Raw genomic sequence first — 20,978 nt, 5'->3', positions numbered from 1 at the left:
GCCCGGTGCAGAATCGGTCTTCAGTGAGTATTGAAGGATGTGGATACAGACACGGCCAAAGCAGCAGAGGTTGACAGTCCTGCCCGGATTTCAGTCCTGGTTCCAGGTGCTTCCTGCTTCTTAGCTTCAGTGTTGACCTTAGTAAGCCTCATGATCCTTGGAAGTTTACCCTTAACTCAGGACATCTTATGTTGGTTTCTATTTCTAGCAAACTGTGATCACTGTGAATAATGAAGAGCTTAGAATTAACTTTGAGGCAAATGTGAAAAAAGTCTATAGAATTTATTCTCTTTATATATGTGTGTGTATTTACAAGTGTGTGTGCATGTCTGCGTAGTGTCATGTGTGCATGTACAGGTATATCTGCATATGATTCAGATAAATTCTTTAGTGTCCCTGAACTCTGTGCCTTATGTCTAGAATAAAGGAGTAAGACTAAGTGATTTGAATTGTTCACAAGTTATGTTTTCTAAGAATGATGTCAATAATTTGTTAATAAATCACCAGGAGATATTCTGTTGCCAGATAAGAGAGCCCAAGAATAGGCACTTTGATAGATCTTCTGGAAGTTTTTCTTTGGTGGTCACATGTTGTTTCAACTTTGCCCATGAAAGGCAATCTCCAGTCTGAGGAATATGGTGACTGAAGGTGCTGGAAACACCTGTTTGGTTAGAATAGCAAAATTTAACTGTAAAGTAGCAGCAAGACTTTTTACCCTATAAAACTGGCCCTGGGGCAAACTATGAGGAGTGCCATATTAGTATGGACAGAATATTGGCGGGAATGCTGCACCAAATTGGAATGCCCGCAGGGTGGATAACCAGGCAGCTGCTGCTAAGTCACTTCAGGCGTGTCTGACTCTGTGCGACCCCACAGACGGCAGCCCACCAGGCTCCCCCGTCCCTGGGATTCTCCAGGCAAGAACACTGGAGTGGGTTGCCAGTAGGCATCCCCAATTTGCCTGCCTTCTTCTTGACTGGACCTTATTATCCATCGCACATCAAACAGACTTCTGGGTGTGGCCCAGGTGTTCAGTAATGATTGAATGCTGTGTTTGATAAGCTAAGCTCATAACACCTGCTATCAGTGTTTAACCCCCCTTATCAATGCCAGGTACTTTACATATGTTTTCTTATTTCATTCTGTCAACAATTGTCTTTTCATTCCCCTTTTAAGTGTTAGGAAATTGGACTTAAGCAATGAAAGAAACTTTCCCCAAATCACACTGATAAGTGGCAAAACATGCAAAGTCAGGTTGTCTGACCTCAAAGCCTCAAATGCTCTACTGCCTTCCTTTTCTCAGCCATAATTGGAGGCAAGTGAGAATGGGACATTTGCTTTATACCTGATTTAACTCTCAGTTATAAAGACTTCACAAAACAATATGGATCTGAATCATAATGTTCTGCTGAATAGCATCAGTAGCCTAGAAAATAAGGTTATGCATGTCCTCAGTTGCTAAGTCATGTCCAACTCTTTGCAAACCCATGGACTGTAGCCCACCTGGCTCCTCTGGCCATGGAATTTCCCAGGCAAGAATACTGCAGTGGGTTGCCATTTCCTTCTTCACGGGATCGTCCCAATCCAGGGATCGAACCCTCATTTCCTGCATTGGCAGGAGGATTCTTTACCACTGAGCCACCTGGGAAGTCCACAAAATATTAGGGAATCACAAATGGTTCAAAAATTGTATGTCAGTGTTGTTACAATGTGGAAATGCATGGATTTCTAGCTGTTATTTTTGCTGTGTATTTTCAGAGTGTCTGAAAAGTCAGCATATCTTATATAGCACTCGTCTCAACGTGGCTCAGCTGTTCACGTTGGCTTTCCTGGCATGTGTCATTGTTCTCCCTTCTATATGCCCTAAGGTAGGACACTTCTGCCACCCACTGAAGTTTACTTCTAAAAAGCTAATAGCTTAGGGAATAGCAGAGGGGTTAGTTATTTTTTCAAGTTAGTGTGGAGAAAAGGGAATAGAGGAGGCTCTTCCCAGATGTCTGATTTCTAGTCAACATGCTGCTTGAGTCCCTGGTTGAACACACTTCAGCCATCCTGTGCCTAAAGGCGGAAAACACTCCCGCCTCACGTCGCTATGGTAACTGATGCTCAGCAGGCAGTTGCAGTTTCATTTAACATAACTGGCTTTTAGAACTTGAGGGGTAAGTATGCTTTCATGTAAGAGAAAGGGGACGACGAGCGATTTAATTAATGTGCTTCAATTTAACATAGGGATACAGGTCACTTTCTCTGTTTGACTGTAGCATGTATAGCTCTGTTTTATATGTGTCAGATCTAAAACATCAAAAGGTGGAATATCTCTCTCATCATGTGTGAAGTGCACAAAGTGAGCCGAAAAGGAGACAGGGGTTGTGTTGGAGCCTTTGCAAAAGGTTTTTCACTTTATAAAAACCATCTCGGCTTGAGAGTGTATAGGAGAATTGCTTCCTCTTCTCACATCCACAAAGGAGGCCTGAGAGATGGGTTGCTAGGCAACCCCACATGGAAGACTGGGGCGCTTTGAAATTAACATAGCTGACCTCCCCATCATCTCTGCAGCTCTGCTATTCGAAACTATTTTGTGAGGCTGTAGGACTCAAGAAAATAGATATAAAATGTAAATACAAAAATAAAGAATAGGGGAAATAAATCTGACTTTTTGAAGAAATGACCACAATTCACTCAATGAAAAAAAGAAAAAAGGCAGCAGTTTGAAAAAGCAGGTTGAGGGGGAAATGGTGTTAGTTGCTATAAACCAGAAACTAGTATTTTGTTTAACAGTCTCAGAAGAAAATTTTCCTGTTTTTAGAGATGTCTATAGCTGTCATGTAAACCATCACAGCAAAGGGTCTGAAAATACCTAAGGGCAAACAAAAAATAAATCTATTTATAGTCATATATATCTACTACATATTTTATTGAGAAACAAAAACACTTCACCTCTCAATCCTCAGCACATGATGTTTTGCTTAAGCTCCAGTCTCATACTCTTTTTCCTGCCAAGGCTTCATTAATATGACACTGGTTGGTGTGGGAAGGTACAGTATTTATTTTGCAAGTAGATGAATATTTGGAAGGAATCTGCAAAGCTGGTCTATGGAGCAGAACACACTCTCCTGTCATCAATAAATTATTCAGTTTGATTTTTAAAATACTTCATACCACTGGGAAATGCTTATGGTAACATTTTAAAATATGTTGTCAAATTCTGAATTCTTTTCAGTATATTTGTTTTTTGTGAGTCTTAGGGTGAAGCAATTCTGAAATTATTTCCTCGATTGAAGAAATGAACAAATATGATGAAGTTGTTGGGACTCAGGGTCTCACTGTGGAAGAAAGGACATGCAAATGAAAATTTGGGGAACACAGAAAGAATCCTATGGTGATAAATTGGATTTGGAAGAGTTGGTATAATTTTGTGACTTCTAAAATGTTTCAGTATGTGTGTGTTACACCTGTATATGCATGTATATATGTATGCACATATATACGTGCATATGTGCATACATATGCACATATATGTGCACGTGTGCATACATATGCACATATATGTATGCACATGTATACATGCATATGTTTTCTATTTGCTGAAAGGGTTTAGAAGCACTTCATCCAAAGTGGCAGTGAACACACTTTGCACTAAGATCTTGATTTCTAATACATTGCCCCACTCAAGGGAACCAGGGCTGCTTAGAGAAATGGCTGATTGCAGGCTGGGACAGGGTAATTAGAAGTTGAAGCTGGGATAGTTTATTGTTAGAAAGTAGGAAAGTTCTTTAAAAAAAAAAAAAAGACAAATGATGTGGCTTCTGCTGGCCAAATCTGAAACCATTTGAGCACCAAAATAATTAAAGGCATTAATGAATTATGAACCATTGAAAAAATGGGAACTCATGAACACATATGATAGTAAATACTAGATGAATTAAATAAGTAAAACATAATAAGGAACGGGCTCTTGCTTATAGTAAATTCTAAGGGCTGACTGGAATATTTAGAGAAGGTAGTGATATTAGAATGTCTTTATTTGTAATCATCGTGGTGAATATCAGATCAAGCAGGAATCATACTAATCTAGCGGAAATTTTTGAAGGAGCAGAATATTTGTATGATCTGAAAATGTCTCCTCAAAAATTGGTTATTAGTTGCAAGGGAAAAAACAACTATATAGTAGAAAAATGTGACTTGTGGAATCAAAATTAATGTCCCCAGTGAGGGCAGATGGACATGTATGTTTCCAGATGTGACACCTTGAGGACATCACTTCACTTATACAATATTATGGCCAGAAATGCTCAATTCAGATTCAATCTCAGGGAAATATCAGACACACCCAAAACACAGGAACACTCATACTTAAAAGGGGGGCGGTCAGAGAACTGTATTTTCAAAACTGGCTGTTTTATAAAAGGCAGAAAGTGGCTGTGGAAATGCTCTAGATTAAACAAGACTAAAGACATGACATGTAATACCCAATCCCAGAATGTAACTTGAGGGAAAAGATGCTGTAAGGGATTATTACTGGATCAGCTGGCAGTAAAGAGTGGCAGATTAAAAGTTTTGTATTTATCTCGAACTAACTGATGTTCATAACTGTACTGTGATTATATTGGAGAATATTCCTATTCTCAGGAAATATGCAGTGATGTACCTAGGAGTACAGAGGCATGTATGATGTAGGCAACTTACTCTCAAAATGTTCAGAAAAAAAAATCAATGCATAGACATGTATATGTGCGTGTGCAAACATATGTATAAAATTTGTATACACACAGATGACACAAATGATGAAGCAAATGAGGTAAAATATTAACAATATTTTAGTATCTGGATAAATGGCATGTGGGTGCTCTTTGTACTTTTCTTATTCATGGAACTTCTTTAAGTTTGAAATGATTTCCAAATGAAAAGTCTTAAAAAAAATCAAATTTTCTTTCTTTGGAAAAAATCTGATTTTTACTGGAACTAAAATAATGAATATTTACATTTTAAGAAATCTATGGCAACAGCAGTAACAAGGCAAAAAGATATTACACGTCTTAAGTGACAGTAGAGTCCCTTGTTTAGCACAGAGAAGTGACATCAGGACCTAGACACATCTCATTGGTCCCATTTCTTCCCCTAGCATCTATGTGGTCAGTGTTCCATCACTTTAACTTTGCTCTTGGGTACTCTCAATATTCTGGACTTTTCCCAATCCCTGTATCCCCCTCCAACTATCCTTTACAGCATGTGACTTAAGTTAATGTGAAAAATTTGCCAACAGTTTTTCAAGGAAGTATATGTCAGGGAGTTTTCATTCATTGACTAGAGTAACTTCAAGTATTTAAACTGCTTAAAAAGAACATTTATGTAACTGCTTAGCATTTTAGCACATTTTTTTTCCTCCAGTGTTATGCTTAATGTATTTTTCAAAAAGGTTTAATCTCTCTCTGTGAAACAGGACCTATTACCCATTATGAGTGAGGATACTACTGCGTACTTCACAGCCCTGTTCTTAGTGTTTCAAGTGTCTCTGTTTTTTGGAGCGGGGTGGGAAGCTTCTTACATCATTTACCAATTAAAAATAAAACTAGCCTGGCTTTGGAGCAAACAAATAGTAATTACTTTCTCAAAATATACTTGTTTCTTTAAAAACAGGGTTTCTTTTACATTGCCAAAAGAATTTTGTTTGAAGATAAAAATAACATACACACTATTTGAAAACAGCCTGGTTTAAAGATTGCCATAGACTCTAAGGTTATACCACTCGGAAGGAAGACATTTAGAACCTGCTCATTACTCAGCTTTCCTCATTTATGGCATCAAATTGCTTTTATGGGCAGCATGCCAGATTCATTTATGTGCACTGCAAGGCAGATTGTAGAGTCAAGCATTTCTCTGGAAAACATCTGGTTCTTAAGAGTATTAAAAGGTGGGTAACACTTTTTTTGCTCATAACTATGATTTACGATGTTACAGTAACCCCCCCTTTAATCTGGCAGGCAAACTCCCAGCAACCACAAACAGGAACCTGGAAGTAAGTGAAAAATACTTCAGAGCCCAAGGGAAACAGAGGCCCCCAAATTCCATGCATAGGAAGGAATGGTTCTGCCTCTAGGTCGAAGTCCATTTTAATTATTATAAAACTGATGGAGCCAATTAGCATAAGGGCTCCTGGACCACCTTTATATATAATAACTCTTTCTACAGTGATTTTGTTCCTTTACTCTGTTTACAAAAATCACACATCCCTCTAAACTCTAATTCTTCTAAACTACCCCCTGGACCCCTTTTCCTACTCAGGCTTCCTCCTCTTTTCTTATACTTTCAGTATCTACTTTCTCCCATAAATATTCCAAGATACTCTAGTATAATAGATCCTGTCTTAAAAAACAGAAAATAAAAATCTTTCATAAACTTCTGTAGCCATCACTCTATTGCTCCCTTACCCTCAGCCCTACAGCCGAACATTTTGCTCTCCTGTCTCTAGTTTCTCCCCTTCCACTCATACTTTGTTCAAATTAGGAAGGGGTCCTCTTCCTGCAAGGGGTGCGGTTGGAGGTGTGTGACCCAGAGTGTTAGCTTCTGCTCTGCTCCCAGGTCAGTTGGGTCACCCTACCCAGGTCTTATACCACACAACCATTGTGGCCATGTGATTTCGCTTATTTCCTCTGGCTTCATACTAACTACGTTTGGTAGGATCATCATTAAAACTGTTACTAGAATCACGGGAAGTGCAGAAAGTGGGTTTTCCTGTCTTTTTTTTTTTTTTTTTACTATTTCGTTTTGGCTGTGCTGGGTCTTCGTTGCTGCCTGTTTTCTCTAGTTGTGGCGAGTGGGGACTACTCTGTAGTTGCGGTGTGCAGGCTTCTCATTGCAGTGGGTTCTCTTGTTGCAGAGTGTGGGTTCTAGGCACACAGACTTCAGTAATTGCGGCACGTGGTCTCAGTTGCAGTTCCTGGGCTCTAGAGCACAGACTCAATAGCCGTAGGGCACAGGCTTTGTTGCTCCAAGGCATGTGGAATCTTCCTGGATCAGGAATCGAACCTGTGTTTCCTGCATTGGCAGGCAGATTCTTTACCACTGAGCCACCAGGGAAGCCCTCTCATTTATTTTACCCTGTGGTTGCAAGAGTAGCTCTTCACTCATTTCTATGGGGTACTCTCATCTCCCTTAGTAACTCCTGGGCTCTCCTGTTATCAGTGCTGCTATCAGCACTCTCCTATTTCCATTTTCTGGCAGAGTATTTCTCTAACTGCTACTTCTTGAATCTTCTTTGACAACTGAAATAAACCAGATTAGGTTTTGTTCAAACCATTAGTAGTAAAGTGTGGGTGTTAAGAGTTGAAACAATGTCAGTGTCAGCTTTTGTTTAGTTTTTTTCTATTCATCTTTGAGAAAGCGATCCTTTTTTTAAAAGGAAAAAACATCCTTTTTTGGGGGGGGATGGGGGGTGGGGGCAGGGTATGTGTTCATTGCAGTTAACTTCAAAAATGGCACATTTCTCAACACTATTCCATCACACAGACATAACTACCATTAAAAACTGCATTAGTTGCAGTAGTTGTGTGTTGTCTATGTGTATATATATCTATGTGTACATCTGTTTGAGCTTCCCTGGTAGCTCAGCTGGTAAAGAATCTGCCTGCAAGGCAGGAGACCCTGGTTTGATTCCTGGGTCGGGAAGATCCCCTGGAGAAGGGAACGGCCACCCACTCCGGTATTCTGCAGAGTACTGGAGAATTCCAGTCCATGGAGTTGCAAAGACTTGGACATGACTGAGTGACCTTCACTTCACTATACATCTACTTATTACTATTATGCAAATTAATTTTATATGAAGTTATGTTTCCTGAATTTTCACTTATTATTTGTAAGACACCCAGCAGTTAAAAATCTTTGAAAAAAATTTAAAAACATGAATAGTAAAAAAAAAAAATCTTTGAAAACGGCTTTTGATGACCACATTATCAGGTAAACTAGTATATTCAACCACTTCGATTATGGTGAATGTTTTGACAATAATCATAAAACCTAAACTTTTTGCTTTCATCAGTTTTTAAACCAAAAAACCTTGAGAAAATTTCTGTCTCTTATGATGTATTTCTCTAAGTGAGATTTCCTGGTCAAAGGATGAAGCCTTAATTCATGGTACCAAATTGCCCTTCAGAAAGGGCGCATGACACTTCTACCAACAGAGGATCGATGTGCTGTTCTCCTTGCACTGTTGCCAATCTTTCACTAAAAACAAACAAACAAAAATAGCATTTTCTACTTTATCAGCACTAGCACAGGTTACATGATCCTGTTAAAAGGCTCTTCACTTATCACCAGACCCAAACTAGGAGGTTTCCTCGAAGTTTTAACTGGTCTTTTGGTTTCCATAGTGATTCTATTATCTACCCTGGTGCAAAGTTTAACCTAGCTTCCTCAGCTGTCCATGGATAAAACCCTTCTTTCCAGAATTGCTCTAGGTTCTTGACTTCTGGAAAAGAAAGCTATTTCCTTTTGGGATCCAGTTCTTCATACTAGCTGACCTGAGGTCAAAGGACATTGAACTTAAAACCGCTTCCTTATCCTTATCCTGAGGGTGGTGGCATTCAAATCCCAGATTCACAGAAAATTCTTTCATTCGTGTTGTGTCCCTCCTTCTCCATCTTACGTGTGGACCCTAAACTCGCATTGAACATGCTATGGGAACTGATTCCTTCAAGTAGCAATTCAGTTCGAGTTCCAGCTTTCCTGGATGTGTGATGTCGGGCATGTGCACAAGAAAAACATCAGAGATTAGCAAGTACTAAATAGAGGGTTTAAATACGGTGACAGAGTACAGACTGACATGATGGCTACCTTATAGAGTGTCAGTGGACACGGACAGGGCCTCTGAGCAGGTGATTAATAAACTGATAACTGAGTGAGAGAGTAAGCCTAGAGAGGGAGGCTTGGAGACAGTGAGTTGGGGATTAGGGAGAGGAGAGCAGGGAGAGAATTCCAGTAGAGGAGGGAAGGGTAAGTCTGTTCAAAAATTAGATGAAGAGAGATTTATGCATGTAGAGTGCAACACAATTTCCAGTTGGGGTTGGAAGAGTGAGAGACAAAGAGGCAAGAAGGGAAGGGAGACCATGCATAAGAATCCTGACTCCTGTGTGCCTGTGCTTCTGAGGGGCCTGACTGGCCCTGTCAGTCTCTCCGCTGTCCTTGCTGTCTCTTTCCTCCTGTGAAGGTTCTTCTCAGTTGTAACTACTACTTGACCCTGTTTAGTTTACAATAATAGAGCTGCTATTTATTAAGAGCCTAAGTGAGTAAGATTCATTATAGGTTTTATGTAAGTTCTCTCATTTAATTCTTAACAACAACCCGAGGAAGGTTATTATCCTGATATGCTTTTTTTATGGATGAGAAAACCGAGGCTCAGAGAGCCTATGTGACTGGAGAAAGGTAGTAAGTAGCAGAGTCAAACTTTAAACCTAGGACGGTCTGGCTTCAGGTCCACATTCCTCGCCACTGCACTACACTGCTCCTCACTCAGGCTTCTCTTTAGTAGTGTCCACAGCTGTAAGAACGTTCATTCCATTCAGGTCTTGTTCCTCATTACCTTGCCATCTCTGTGATAGAACACTCAGTTTCATCTGCTAGCCAGATGCAGATAAGAGAATGTTTCTTACAGACACAGTCTGTCTTAGTTATGGAAAGCATCTCAATTTAGGAAAGGCTGGTGTGAAATCCAGGTTCTGACAATTTTTCTGTGAGCTTGGGCAAATTTTAGATTGAGCTTCATCTCATTATCTGAAAAATATTATTTCTCTAGAGAGTTTATTGAGAAATAAAAGACATACTTTAAAGAAAGTTCCTAGGATAGTATCTAACAAATGGCAGAATAAGTGGCTGCTTAAGAAACAAACACAAACTCCTCATTTTATAGATAGGAAAACAGATTTGGAAACGTCTTGCTGGGAGAAGAGATGTTCTACTTTCTCCATCCAATTTCCATGTTTCTAGCATTCTACAATGCAGGCTCATTGGAACCGCTACGGGTATTCTGTTGTATTATGTCCTTAACAATGTCCATTCAGTTTGAAAGTTTTTCCCCCTAAATTACAGAGAAAGATAATGTGTCACAGGGCCAGATTTGTAAAAGAGAGATAATATCTATATCATAGGACTGTGAGGACAAAATGTAACAAGACACGGAAGTGTTTTAACAGATATGAAATATTTCATAAATGCTCTAATTATGAAACATTTCCATGAAACAGCATAACTAAAAATGATTAGAAATCTTATAACACGTAATTGGAATTAAAAGGACTCTGGAAATTGGAGAAGTGATTTGAAATAAGAATGTAACTCAAAAGAAATAAACATGAAGTACTTTAGGAAAAGGAAGTGACTTTTAAAAACTATTTATTGAAAATGCAGTTAAAATGGAAGACTGTGTTTATTTTATTTTTAAAACCAAGATGTAGATGTAGATGAAAAAAGATGTAGATACACTAAGAATGATGCTAAGAATTGAGTTTATGAAGATCAGGTTTATGGTGTGCTGCTGTGCTCAGCGGAGAAGGCAATGGCACCCCACTCCAGTACTCTTGCCTGGAAAATCCCGTGGACAGAGGAGTCTGGTGGGCTGCAGTCCATGGGGTCGCGACTGAGCGACTTCACTTTCACTTTTCACTTTCATGCATTGGAGAAGGAAATGGCAACCCACTCCAGTGTTCTTGCCTGGAGAACCCCAGGGACAGCAGAGCCTGGTGGGCTGCCGTCTATGGGGTCGCAGAGTCAGACACGACTGAAGCAACTTAGCAGCAGCAGCAGTAGCAGCAGCAGCAGCTGTGCTCAGATGCTCAGTTGTGTGACCCTATTGGACTGTAGCCCACCAGGCTCCTCTGTCCATGGGCTTCTCTAGGCTAGAATACTGGAGTGGGTTGCCATTCCCTTGTCCAGGGTATCTTCCCGACCCAGAGATCGAACCCGCATCTCTTGAGTCTCCTGCACTGGCAGGCAGGTTCTTTACCACTAGTGCCATCTGGGAAGGCTAAGTTCAATTCAGTGTAAAGAGTAAGTAACTCTCTCAGGTTGGGGGCAGGAATGCTAGGGATAGCGGGGTATGTGGTTGCTTTTTACATGGTGTGCTTTGTGAGTCCCTGCTGACCGAAAATATTCTCTATCAGGTGTCACAGTGTCTAAAGTTACACCAAAAGACCTTGTCTTTGGGCTAAGGTTAAATATTGTTATAAAGGTCTACCTATTTAATTTCAGGTACTGGTTATTTCTTAAAAGAATCTCATTGACATTAAAAGCAGGAAGAATCAATTCAACAAAGAAGGGAAACTCACAAACGCTCTTTATACTTTTCCAAAATATTCTTCTAAGAAAGTCAGTTTCTGTAATACTATGTGTTAACATGGGTAGTTTACCCTGAATTTGCAAAACTCACCATGTGTTTTGAGTTCATAAATTTCATAAAATGTTTATTAAAAATGTTTTCTTTTTTATAAATATTTACATGGAAACTTACTCAAACCTTTGAAATAACAGAATTTCACAAAAATGTTTAACAGAGACCAATAGTATTTTAAACATATTTCCTGAAACAATATCCCTTATAAAAGATACAGGGTACTTACCTATCTAGATTTTAACAAAATATTCTTTATAGAAATGGGTTATAATCTTTATCACAGAAACACCAAATCTGCACCTAATCAAGAGAGTCAATTAAATAAACCAGCTCATTCACTTTCTCCATCAGAAGACATCCATTTAACACAGTGTTTCTCTTTATATGCAACAGCAGCCTCTGCTGGAGAAAGTATGCTTTCTAATACAAAGTATTAGCTTAACCTATTTTGTACTGGAAGAACTCAGATTCTTTCCATTTCTTGCTTTGAAAAGTTAAAATAATTTTCAAGGTCTTAAAGATGTGCGAGCTTTATCAAGTATATCCTTTCTGATTTTGGGGTAAGTTGGATGTGCTTCAAGAACCTGCCAAAACAAACAAAATAAAACAAAAACTTAACTTATAATTCATTATCAAGAACTGGGGAGCCACAAAACTTACTAGCAATGGCATTACAGTTGAGATTACATTATAATAATATTGCAAATACAACAACACTTTTTAAAGGTGATATCTGAGATATGACATGGTGACATTTCTATTAACAGTAATTAGATGAAAATGGTAAAAATGTACCACTACATGTGGAAAATAAAACAAATATAATTATTTCCTTATTAGATCAGTTATATAAAACAATTATGATCAATGATTTAAGATACTTTTTAAAATTTAGCTATTTATGCATGATATTTAACAAATCCTTAGAGATATTTTTACCCAGGAGTACACATTTGTGTACTGGAATGATTTTGAAACATACAAATTTCCAGGTCTACTGAGTTGAAGAGTAGGGTGGTAGTCATAAAGAAAGAAAAATCAAAACTCCACAAATTAATATATAACCTTAACCTTAATGTGAAATGTTGCCTTACATAGAGACTCAGTAATCAACAGCAATCACTGGAGCCAAGTATTCACTATAATGATGCTGACACAGTTATCTGGGATAAGGTACACTACATAATTCTCTGCTAAGGTGCTTTTCTTGGAGCTCCCAACGATATTTAGTACAATGCCTTGTATGAATATCAATGGGACAATGTATTTATAAAGAAATTGCAAATTCTAAAACTGCAACTCAAAAGTGTGTCATTTAGCAAGGGATCATTTAGTCCGAAACCAGTCGCTCAATCATGTTTGCTGCTTTGCAACCCCATAGACTATAGCCTGCTAGGTTCCTCTGTCCATAGAGTTGTCCAAGCAATAAAATTGGAGTCGGTAATCATTCCCTTCTCCAGCGGTCTTCCCAACTCAGGGATGGAACTCTGTTCTCCTGCATTGCAGGCATAGTCTTTACTGTCTGAGCCATCAGGGAAGTCGAGAAACCAATTACAGAAGTGTAACTGAATGGCTTCTAAATGACAAAAATACCTCTTTAATGTATAAATCTGAATCCTCTAATAACCAGACTTGGACACAAACATAAGAACTTCTATTCAAAACAATGACCTGGAGAATCTATAAAAATCTTCAGATATTTTCTGACTTAAGGATTAAGTTTGTTTAACATGCTTCTTGTCTAGCCTCCTCCTTTAAATTGGCAAACCTTATTTGAGGCCTAATTAAAAACACGTTTTTGATTTAAGTAAACTTTATTTTCTAAACTTTGAAAACCGGTAATTTCTTCCAGATGTATCCGACGAGGCATTGAACCAAAACAGTACATCCTCTATCTCTATTCATGTACAACTTGATATTAAACAAAAGTAGGAAATAGCACATCTGAAAAATTTTAAGAAATATAAATTTAAGTGTTACCTGGTGACATATGTCAATTGCATCCACATATCTTTTTGCTTTTAAGTAATTAAATGCCAGTTTGTATCCTGTAAAGACAAAACCCCCAGCAATGATATAGTATTATTTATTTATAGAGCACACTGTTAGTATTACCTTTCTTGGCTTCCTCCTTTGTTTATGCTAATATTAGAGAACTCTTAGTGCAGGGTGATGACTACTGTACCATGATAGAAACGATAAGATAACAGAAGGTGGACTGATACAAAGGAGAACAGGTACCAAAGAAAATGGAGTTGGAACAAGGGGCCACAGCTGGGCTAGAAGATGGCCGGCCATCCCACAAATATGGTTTTGCAACTTACAGAAAAGTCCCATTTGTTTCAGATTACAGTAAAAACTGATCACAGAGCAGTAAGTGATAACACGGCTATTCCTTTACACAGTACTGATGTACTTAACACATCAGGCAAACTGGTTTCTGAGGTTTACATTCTGTTAGGAAAGAGCGTATGTTATTTAAGTAATTACGGAAGTACATGGATGATTTCAAAACTGAGATAAATGCTATGAAATAATGGCACAGGCCAACAGCACTATAATAAGAGATCTGGGGTGGGTGTCAGGCAATGTGTGAAACCTGAAGGAAGAGGCATAATGTAGGCCAAGGGGGTGGTAAGAAAGAATTCCGTTCGGCAAAGAGAACTGCACATGCAGAGGCCAGTGGTAGAGGGAGACACAGCAGCCAAATGGGCCTGGAGTGCAGGGGGAGCAGATGGCAGCGCAGCAGCAGGGTGACTCAGAAAGCAGAGGGTTAGTCATTAGACGGCCACGTCAGCCACATGTGATAGTGAAATGGCACACTGCAAGGAGTATTTATTTAAAATCTTTATTTATTTTTGGCTGTACTGGGTCTTACTGTGCACGCGCTTTCTCCAGTAACTGCAGTGGGTGGGCTTTCTCTAGGTGTGATAAGCAGGGGCTGCTCTTTAGTTGTGGTGTGTGGGCTTCTCACTGCGGTGGTTTCTCTTGCTGTGGAGTAAGGTTCTAGGTGCGCGGGCTCAGAAGTTGTGGCGCACGGGCTTAGCTGCCCCACAGCATGTGGAATGTTCCCAGACCAGGGGTTGAACCTGTGTCCTCTGCATTGGCAGGCAGATTCTTAAACAGTTGGACCACCAGGGAAGTCCAAATACTGACATTTTGGAAGAAAGTTTTAATACATTCTTAAATAACTGTTGTTCTATAATAAGAATGCCAATTTCATCTTAGTTTCTTTAGTAGTAAGCAAATAAGGAGATGAAAAAGTAGATTCAATAAATAAGATATAACAGAATGTAAATAATATGTAACTAATAATATATTTTGCTTTACCACTTAAAAATATGAAAAGGACATTTGAATGCTGCTCTTGGACTTTAATCAAAGGACCCCTGAAGAAAATTTTTAGAATTTCAAAACAATGTTTTAGAAGAATTATTGGCTTAATGCAATCATGGTAGCAAGAAGGAAGGAACAGAAATTATCTAAAATTCATAGTATTCAATTCACACACACACACACACACACAATGAGAAATGTCCAAGATGAAAACAGTATCAGAGAGGTAAACTTGATATCATTAGAAAGGAATTATAAAACAGAATAATAAATAGTTTGTGACATTTAAAAAGGAAAACAACTTAAAGATGTCATGCCAAATATGGAAACTAGAGCCAAAAAAACCTGGACATAACTTTCGGTTTCCGGCTTCCTGACTAGCTTTGAGCCCTTAGGCAAGTCACCGGTAGCTGTCAATTTCAAGTTTCTGCATCCAAAAATGGGGAAGATAACCCTGCTAACTCTTAATGTAAATTTAAAGATCAAATTAAATACTTGTGAAATGCTTTAAAAAATTTCAGAGTACCACACAAATACTAATGTTTTGTTTTTTTAACTGTGTAAACACTAAATTAGAAGCACAAAGTTGTCATATTGAAACAAACTTGATCATTTCCTTCAAAAAAAACTTTAGAGAGGAAATGAAGAGCTACACGTGGCAAAGAACATGTGTACCAGTTTCATTACACCTGTCAGGCTTCTAAGAATTCAACTCTTTGTGTAATCAGGAAAAAAAAAAAAAAATGGGGGGAGAGAGCCTGAGCTCGTGAAAGCAAGAAAACAAAAACACAGTGTAAACAGCCTAGTGACTGTCACATAACCTGGGAACGACTGTGAAGAGAGAAACACGACTGTGTTCTCCTCGCAGTGGATCTCGGCTCCTTGGTGTCTTTTACAGTGACAGTGCTCAGGCTTGAATTCTATGCAAAGAACACAACTATGATTTTTAGGATTTCCTGACAAATGAAAAAAAATGCATCACGAACTTGGCCAGAAAGGCTGGGAGTATTGGATGCAATGATAATCTTAAAAAAGAAACTGTAAGAATTAATTGAGAGCCTCAGAGAAATGTCTTTACAGAGAAATGATTTTAAAGAGAGGTCAGAGGAGCTGATAAAATCACCTATAAAGTTCAAAGAGAACACAATGAAAGAACGAGTGACCTGGACTCTATTTGCTGGTCTTTGAAGGAACAGAATATTTAAATAACTAGACTTCTAATTGCATTCCTTCTGGGGAATAAAGCATCGGAATTACATATATTTTAAAGATTTTAAGGAATTTTCATATTACAAGCTGACTTTATTTGTAACATGAACAAAACCTGAGAAGGAAAAATACTGTCTACAAATTAGTTTCTGTGCTCTGAACAAGTCTGGTAAAGTAACAGACCCGAGAAAAAGTAGGGGAAGTCCTGAACTGACAGCAGTAAGTTTAAAGATGACCCATCTGACTGTAGATTAAATCTGAGTCATTACCGTGACACAGATGCTAAAAAGACAGATGTCATCTTGAGTTGAATTATCAACTACTCAATGCCTCATTAAAAAAAAGCTTCATTATACATACAATTCGTTCGTAAATCACACTTAACAATTTTTTCATTTCTAGTAAAACAGATCAGGAGGGACATAGCCAAATATGGCCTTTTCCAAACTTATTTGGCCATGAAATCTAATCTCTTCACAGTCAACTCTCTCTTTTTTTTTCCAACTCTCTTTTTTAAAGAAGTAACTATCAGTATCTCACCCAGTATTCCAAAGCAAGTTTGGGAAATGCTATTTGAGAGTTTCCAGGAGACAGCAAGGAGGGCGAAAGACTTGAAAGCAAGTCTTAGAAGAATGAAAAAGCGCCTGAGAACAGTCTGGAGAGAAACTGAGGAGAGACATGACAGAGTTTGCAATTGAGGGCCCTTATGTATAAGCGGGGAAGAGCTCTGCGGGTTGCTCCAGAGGACAGACAGGGCAGTGTCAATGAAGCTGATCTCAGCTCCACACAAAGAGAAGCCTGGGGGTGAGCTCCCTCACAACGTGGCTGTCAGTGGTCACTAAGTATATTCCAGGTGCCGCCCATCTGTTAGGGACCTTGGCGACTAGCCTTCCTCAAACCAAGTCTACCACTGGGACAGGATGATGTTTCCAGATGCTCAGGGGAAAAAAAAAGTTCTGTCGTCAACTTATCGTGGGAAACACGTTCTCTACGTGATATCCACCACAATGCATATTAGGGCTTAGAATCTTTGAGAAATTCTGCAGTAAAGCAACCAGCAGAACTTGATTTAATGCAATGTTTTTCTCACTTCTTTCACAATGAACACTTTCTCCCACAGTATTACATTTTTCAATTACAGGGTGAAGGGAGACAAAGGGGCAGAATTAGATTAGATGTCCTCTAAAGCCACTGAGGTCGAGTTTGAATCTCAGCAAACTATACCTAATAAGTTAGTAGCTAATAATCTATTAGGAATGTAAAATTTATTTCTCAGGAATGACAAAGGATGTTGGCTGTTAATGTATATCTTGTCCTTAACAAGAAAATCAAATTTATTTAAATGAAGGTTTACACATAAAATCCACGTTTCCGGTGAAAACCTAGTGTTCAAATGTTAAACTCACCTACTGCTGGGTTTGTCTGGTTGCCATGTTTCCATGCTATCTCATAGTTTAAGGCAGCATCCATGTATGCTTGCTCTTTTTCCATAATGTAGCCCATATATTCATAAGCTTTGCAGCATGACTAAAAATAAATACAAGACGTATCAATAGATTAAGCTTGACATCACTAAGATTTTATGGAGTGCTTATGACTATAGAGGTCAATCATATTAACTTATTTAAATGGCCCATAAAACAATGGTTTTCAATCTTGGCTATGCAATCACATCATTTATGGGACTTAAAAAGATTCTGATGCCAAGCCCCTATCCCAAACCTACAGAATCAGGATTTTTGGGTGAGAGGCAAGGACATGTTTTATACATATACTTAACACTTTTTATTACAAATAATTTTAACAGATATAGAAATAACAGTATCGTGGACCCCATGAATCTGTTTCTTTAACAATTAACGCCTAATACTGTCTCACTTCTATCCCATATTTGTCCCTCTGTATTGTCAGATAAAAAGTCCTCAGATACTATAACATTGCATTCAGAAATATTTTAGTATACTCTTTAAAATAAGGACTTTCTTTAATCATAATCACAAATTATCATGCCTAAAATATAACAACTCTTTGACATTACCAAATATATAGTCACTATTCAAATTTCAAATAGCCTTAACATAATTTTTTTGTTTGCTTGTCAGGATGAGGAACTAAATAAGGCCCACACACTGTGATTTGAAATGTCCCTAAGCTTCCTTTTGATCTAGAGGTTTCCTCTCTCTCTCTTTCCTTGCAATTAAATGTAGGAAAAATATGAATGTTTATCCTAGAGTTTCTCACAGCCCAGATTTAGCTGAGTGCATCCTTGTGGTAGTTATATAATACATTCCTATGTCATTGATATTTCCTGGAAATTGTATTAGATCTAGAGGTTTGGATCTGATTTTGATTTGAGGGAAAGAGATGAAGCTACTTACTTCATAGATCGCTGCTCTGCCAAGCCACACTGCTCCTCAGGAAAAAGCAAAAATGCACAATGCTGTGTACATGTTTTTAGGTACATGTATAATTGCTATTTTTTCCCAGAATGTTAATTTAAAAAAATTTGAAAAACAGAAAAGTAGGTGTATTAAAACTCATATGTTGTTTGTTATTTTTATATGTTATTTTTCTATTTAGTGGAATTTTACTTTCCTTTAATTCAAGAAGATACACCACTAATATTTTCATGAAAACTATTAACCATTAAAAAATATAAACATGTGATCAGGGTACATACACATTTACCCTTTTGCTTAAGGCTTCAATACAGCTCAGCACAGCACTGTAAGATCCTGTTTCACATTTTGATACTTTTTTTTTTAATTAAAAAAAATTGAATTAAATATCATTCATCTTGATTACTGTGATGTACAGAGTGTTTATGTCCCCCTAAATTTATATGCTGAAATCCTAACATCCAATGTGATGGTATTAGGAAGTGAGGCTTTGAGAAGGGTCATTTGGGTGGAGCCCTCCTGAATGGAATTAGTGCCCTTATAAAAGGGAGCCCAGAGAGCTCTCCTACTCTCTTTTCTGCCCTGTGAGGACACAATGAGAACTCAGCAGTCTGCAACAGGCAAGTGGGCCATCACCAGAACCCAATCATACTGGCACCCTGGTTGTAGACTCCAGCATCTATTAACAAAACTGTGAGAAGAAACTTGTGTTGTTTATAAGCCACCCAGTCTCTGATACTTTGTTAGAGCAGGATCACTTAAGATAATTACATTAAGTGTCCCTTTAAAGTTTGGACCCAGAGTTGAGTGTTTCACTTGTCTCACCCCCAGTCTGACTGTCAGATAGTGTGTTCTTCATTCAGGAGGCACATAATGTCTTGTGATGTTATACCCATTCATTAATTCATAATGGTTGGAAAATAGTGACATTCTATCATTCTTTCCTCATTTCTTCATTATCTGGACAACATCTATAATGAGAAACATCTCCTTTTCCATCATTTCATTTCCCAGCAGTATTATTCACACAGAAAAGGCAGGAGAGATACTTAATTCTTTCCCTTTACTTGCCAGCTTTAGAAATAACATTTTATTAGCATATTTCAATGGTGACCAATTAGGTTTTTTTCCTTTTCTTTTTTATATCTTTGTAAACTCATGGATTTAAACATATTTGGTGTGTTATTCAATGCAGTCATTATTGATGCCTGAAGTGTGTCAACTTTGGCTTGTGGGAGTGTCCTCAAGTTGGCTCTTGAGTCCCTGACATGACTCCAATAATCTCTGATAGTTTCCTTGCCATCTGGTATGACAGGATGGTCTAGTTGCATCTTGTACATTTCCTGCCCCAGATCTGGATGATCTCCATTTTTAAATTACATAATTCAAAGTTTCTAAGCTCCAGTTCCTGAATCTCATGCTTCCCATATGAACATGCCTAAATAACCATCATGTTTAACCTCTAAACCAGCCATCATGTTCAACCATGCAATGTACTGCTGTCTGAGTTCTGGCAAATTGAAATTCTATCTATCAAAATCTTAATTCCCATGAAATCTTACTTACAGAGGTCAGTTATTTGGCACTTTAGATTTTTTAAAGTCTATTAATAAGTATCGTGTTTTCTTAAGGCCAATGTAAATTAAATCACCTGTACAAACCATAAGTTGATAAATGTTTTAAATCTTTCAGTTTTCAAGTCCCTAAAAAAGTAACTTAATAATATTAGGTGATCATGACTTCTCTTTAAAAAACAAATGATCCATTTTGAATTCTAATTGGCTCAAAGAGAATAAAACATAGATTTACTGTGATTAAGATTTTGAAGTAACTGATAAGAATCCATAAAGATAAATACCCTTAAGTTTCTAAGTTGAGCACAATTATTTCTCAGTAAATAGGAACATTCTTAACTTTAAAAAGGTCATAAAAAGACATCCTTTTGGGGGCTATTAAACACCAAAATGCACTGTTAGTAAAGAGCCTTAAATTCTAAGGACGTGAAGATTTTCAATTTTATACCTCATGATAAGGACATTTTATTAAATCAAATTAAATGCTGAAAAGACTCCCCCCCATAAAATATATTATGCAGAGTGTATTCTAATAATGTGAAAACAACATGCAGCTGCAGTAAATTCATCAGGAGTATTTAATAGGAGGGACAGGCGTCTGCAATTAATGTTCTTCTGCAATTTTCATTAGTTCTGGGATGAGATGGATAATCACAGGCAAATGCTTGACATTCCAAAACACTTTTGATAAGTAGGGCAAACCACAGCTGAAACTTGAAACTGCATACATCTTTATTTTATTTTCAAGGGCAAATAGCTTTTTTTATTATTAATGTTTATATCCTGATTGTGGTAGAAATAAACATTTAATTTCCAAAAACAGAGAAATCCCTAGAAATGGACCAATACACTCTGAAGCCTATTATAGAATGTTTATACAACCAAGGCTAACAATCATTCTTTCCTCCTCAGTCTCCCACCCCATGGGCTTCCCTGGTAGCTCAACTGGTAAAAAATTTGCCTGCAATGCAGGAGACTGGTTCGATTTCTGGGTCGGGAAGATCCCCTGGAGAAGGGACAGGCTACCCACTCGAGTATTCTTGGGCTTCCCTGGTGGCTCAGACAGTAAAGAATCTGCCT

General features: G+C 38.0%; 1 protein-coding gene across 1 annotated transcript in view; it reads right to left on the bottom strand.

Annotated features, from left to right (window-relative positions):
* Window positions 1-11,422: 11,422 nt before the first annotated feature.
* The window catches only part of TTC21B (tetratricopeptide repeat domain 21B), a 98,073-nt gene continuing 88,517 nt past the window's right edge, over window positions 11,423-20,978 (bottom strand). Inside the window, 3 exon segments of the mRNA NM_001102108.1 lie at window positions 11,423-11,964; window positions 13,361-13,428; window positions 17,332-17,452. Coding sequence (NP_001095578.1) covers window positions 11,887-11,964; window positions 13,361-13,428; window positions 17,332-17,452 — 267 coding nt within the window. The 3' untranslated portion in view covers window positions 11,423-11,886.

Source organism: Bos taurus, chromosome 2 (assembly GCF_002263795.3).
Source record: "Bos taurus isolate L1 Dominette 01449 registration number 42190680 breed Hereford chromosome 2, ARS-UCD2.0, whole genome shotgun sequence".
Taxonomy (NCBI): domain Eukaryota; kingdom Metazoa; phylum Chordata; class Mammalia; order Artiodactyla; family Bovidae; genus Bos; species Bos taurus.
The sequence above is the reverse complement of the archived record's forward strand: the minus strand, read 5'-3'. Positions and strand labels throughout refer to the sequence as shown.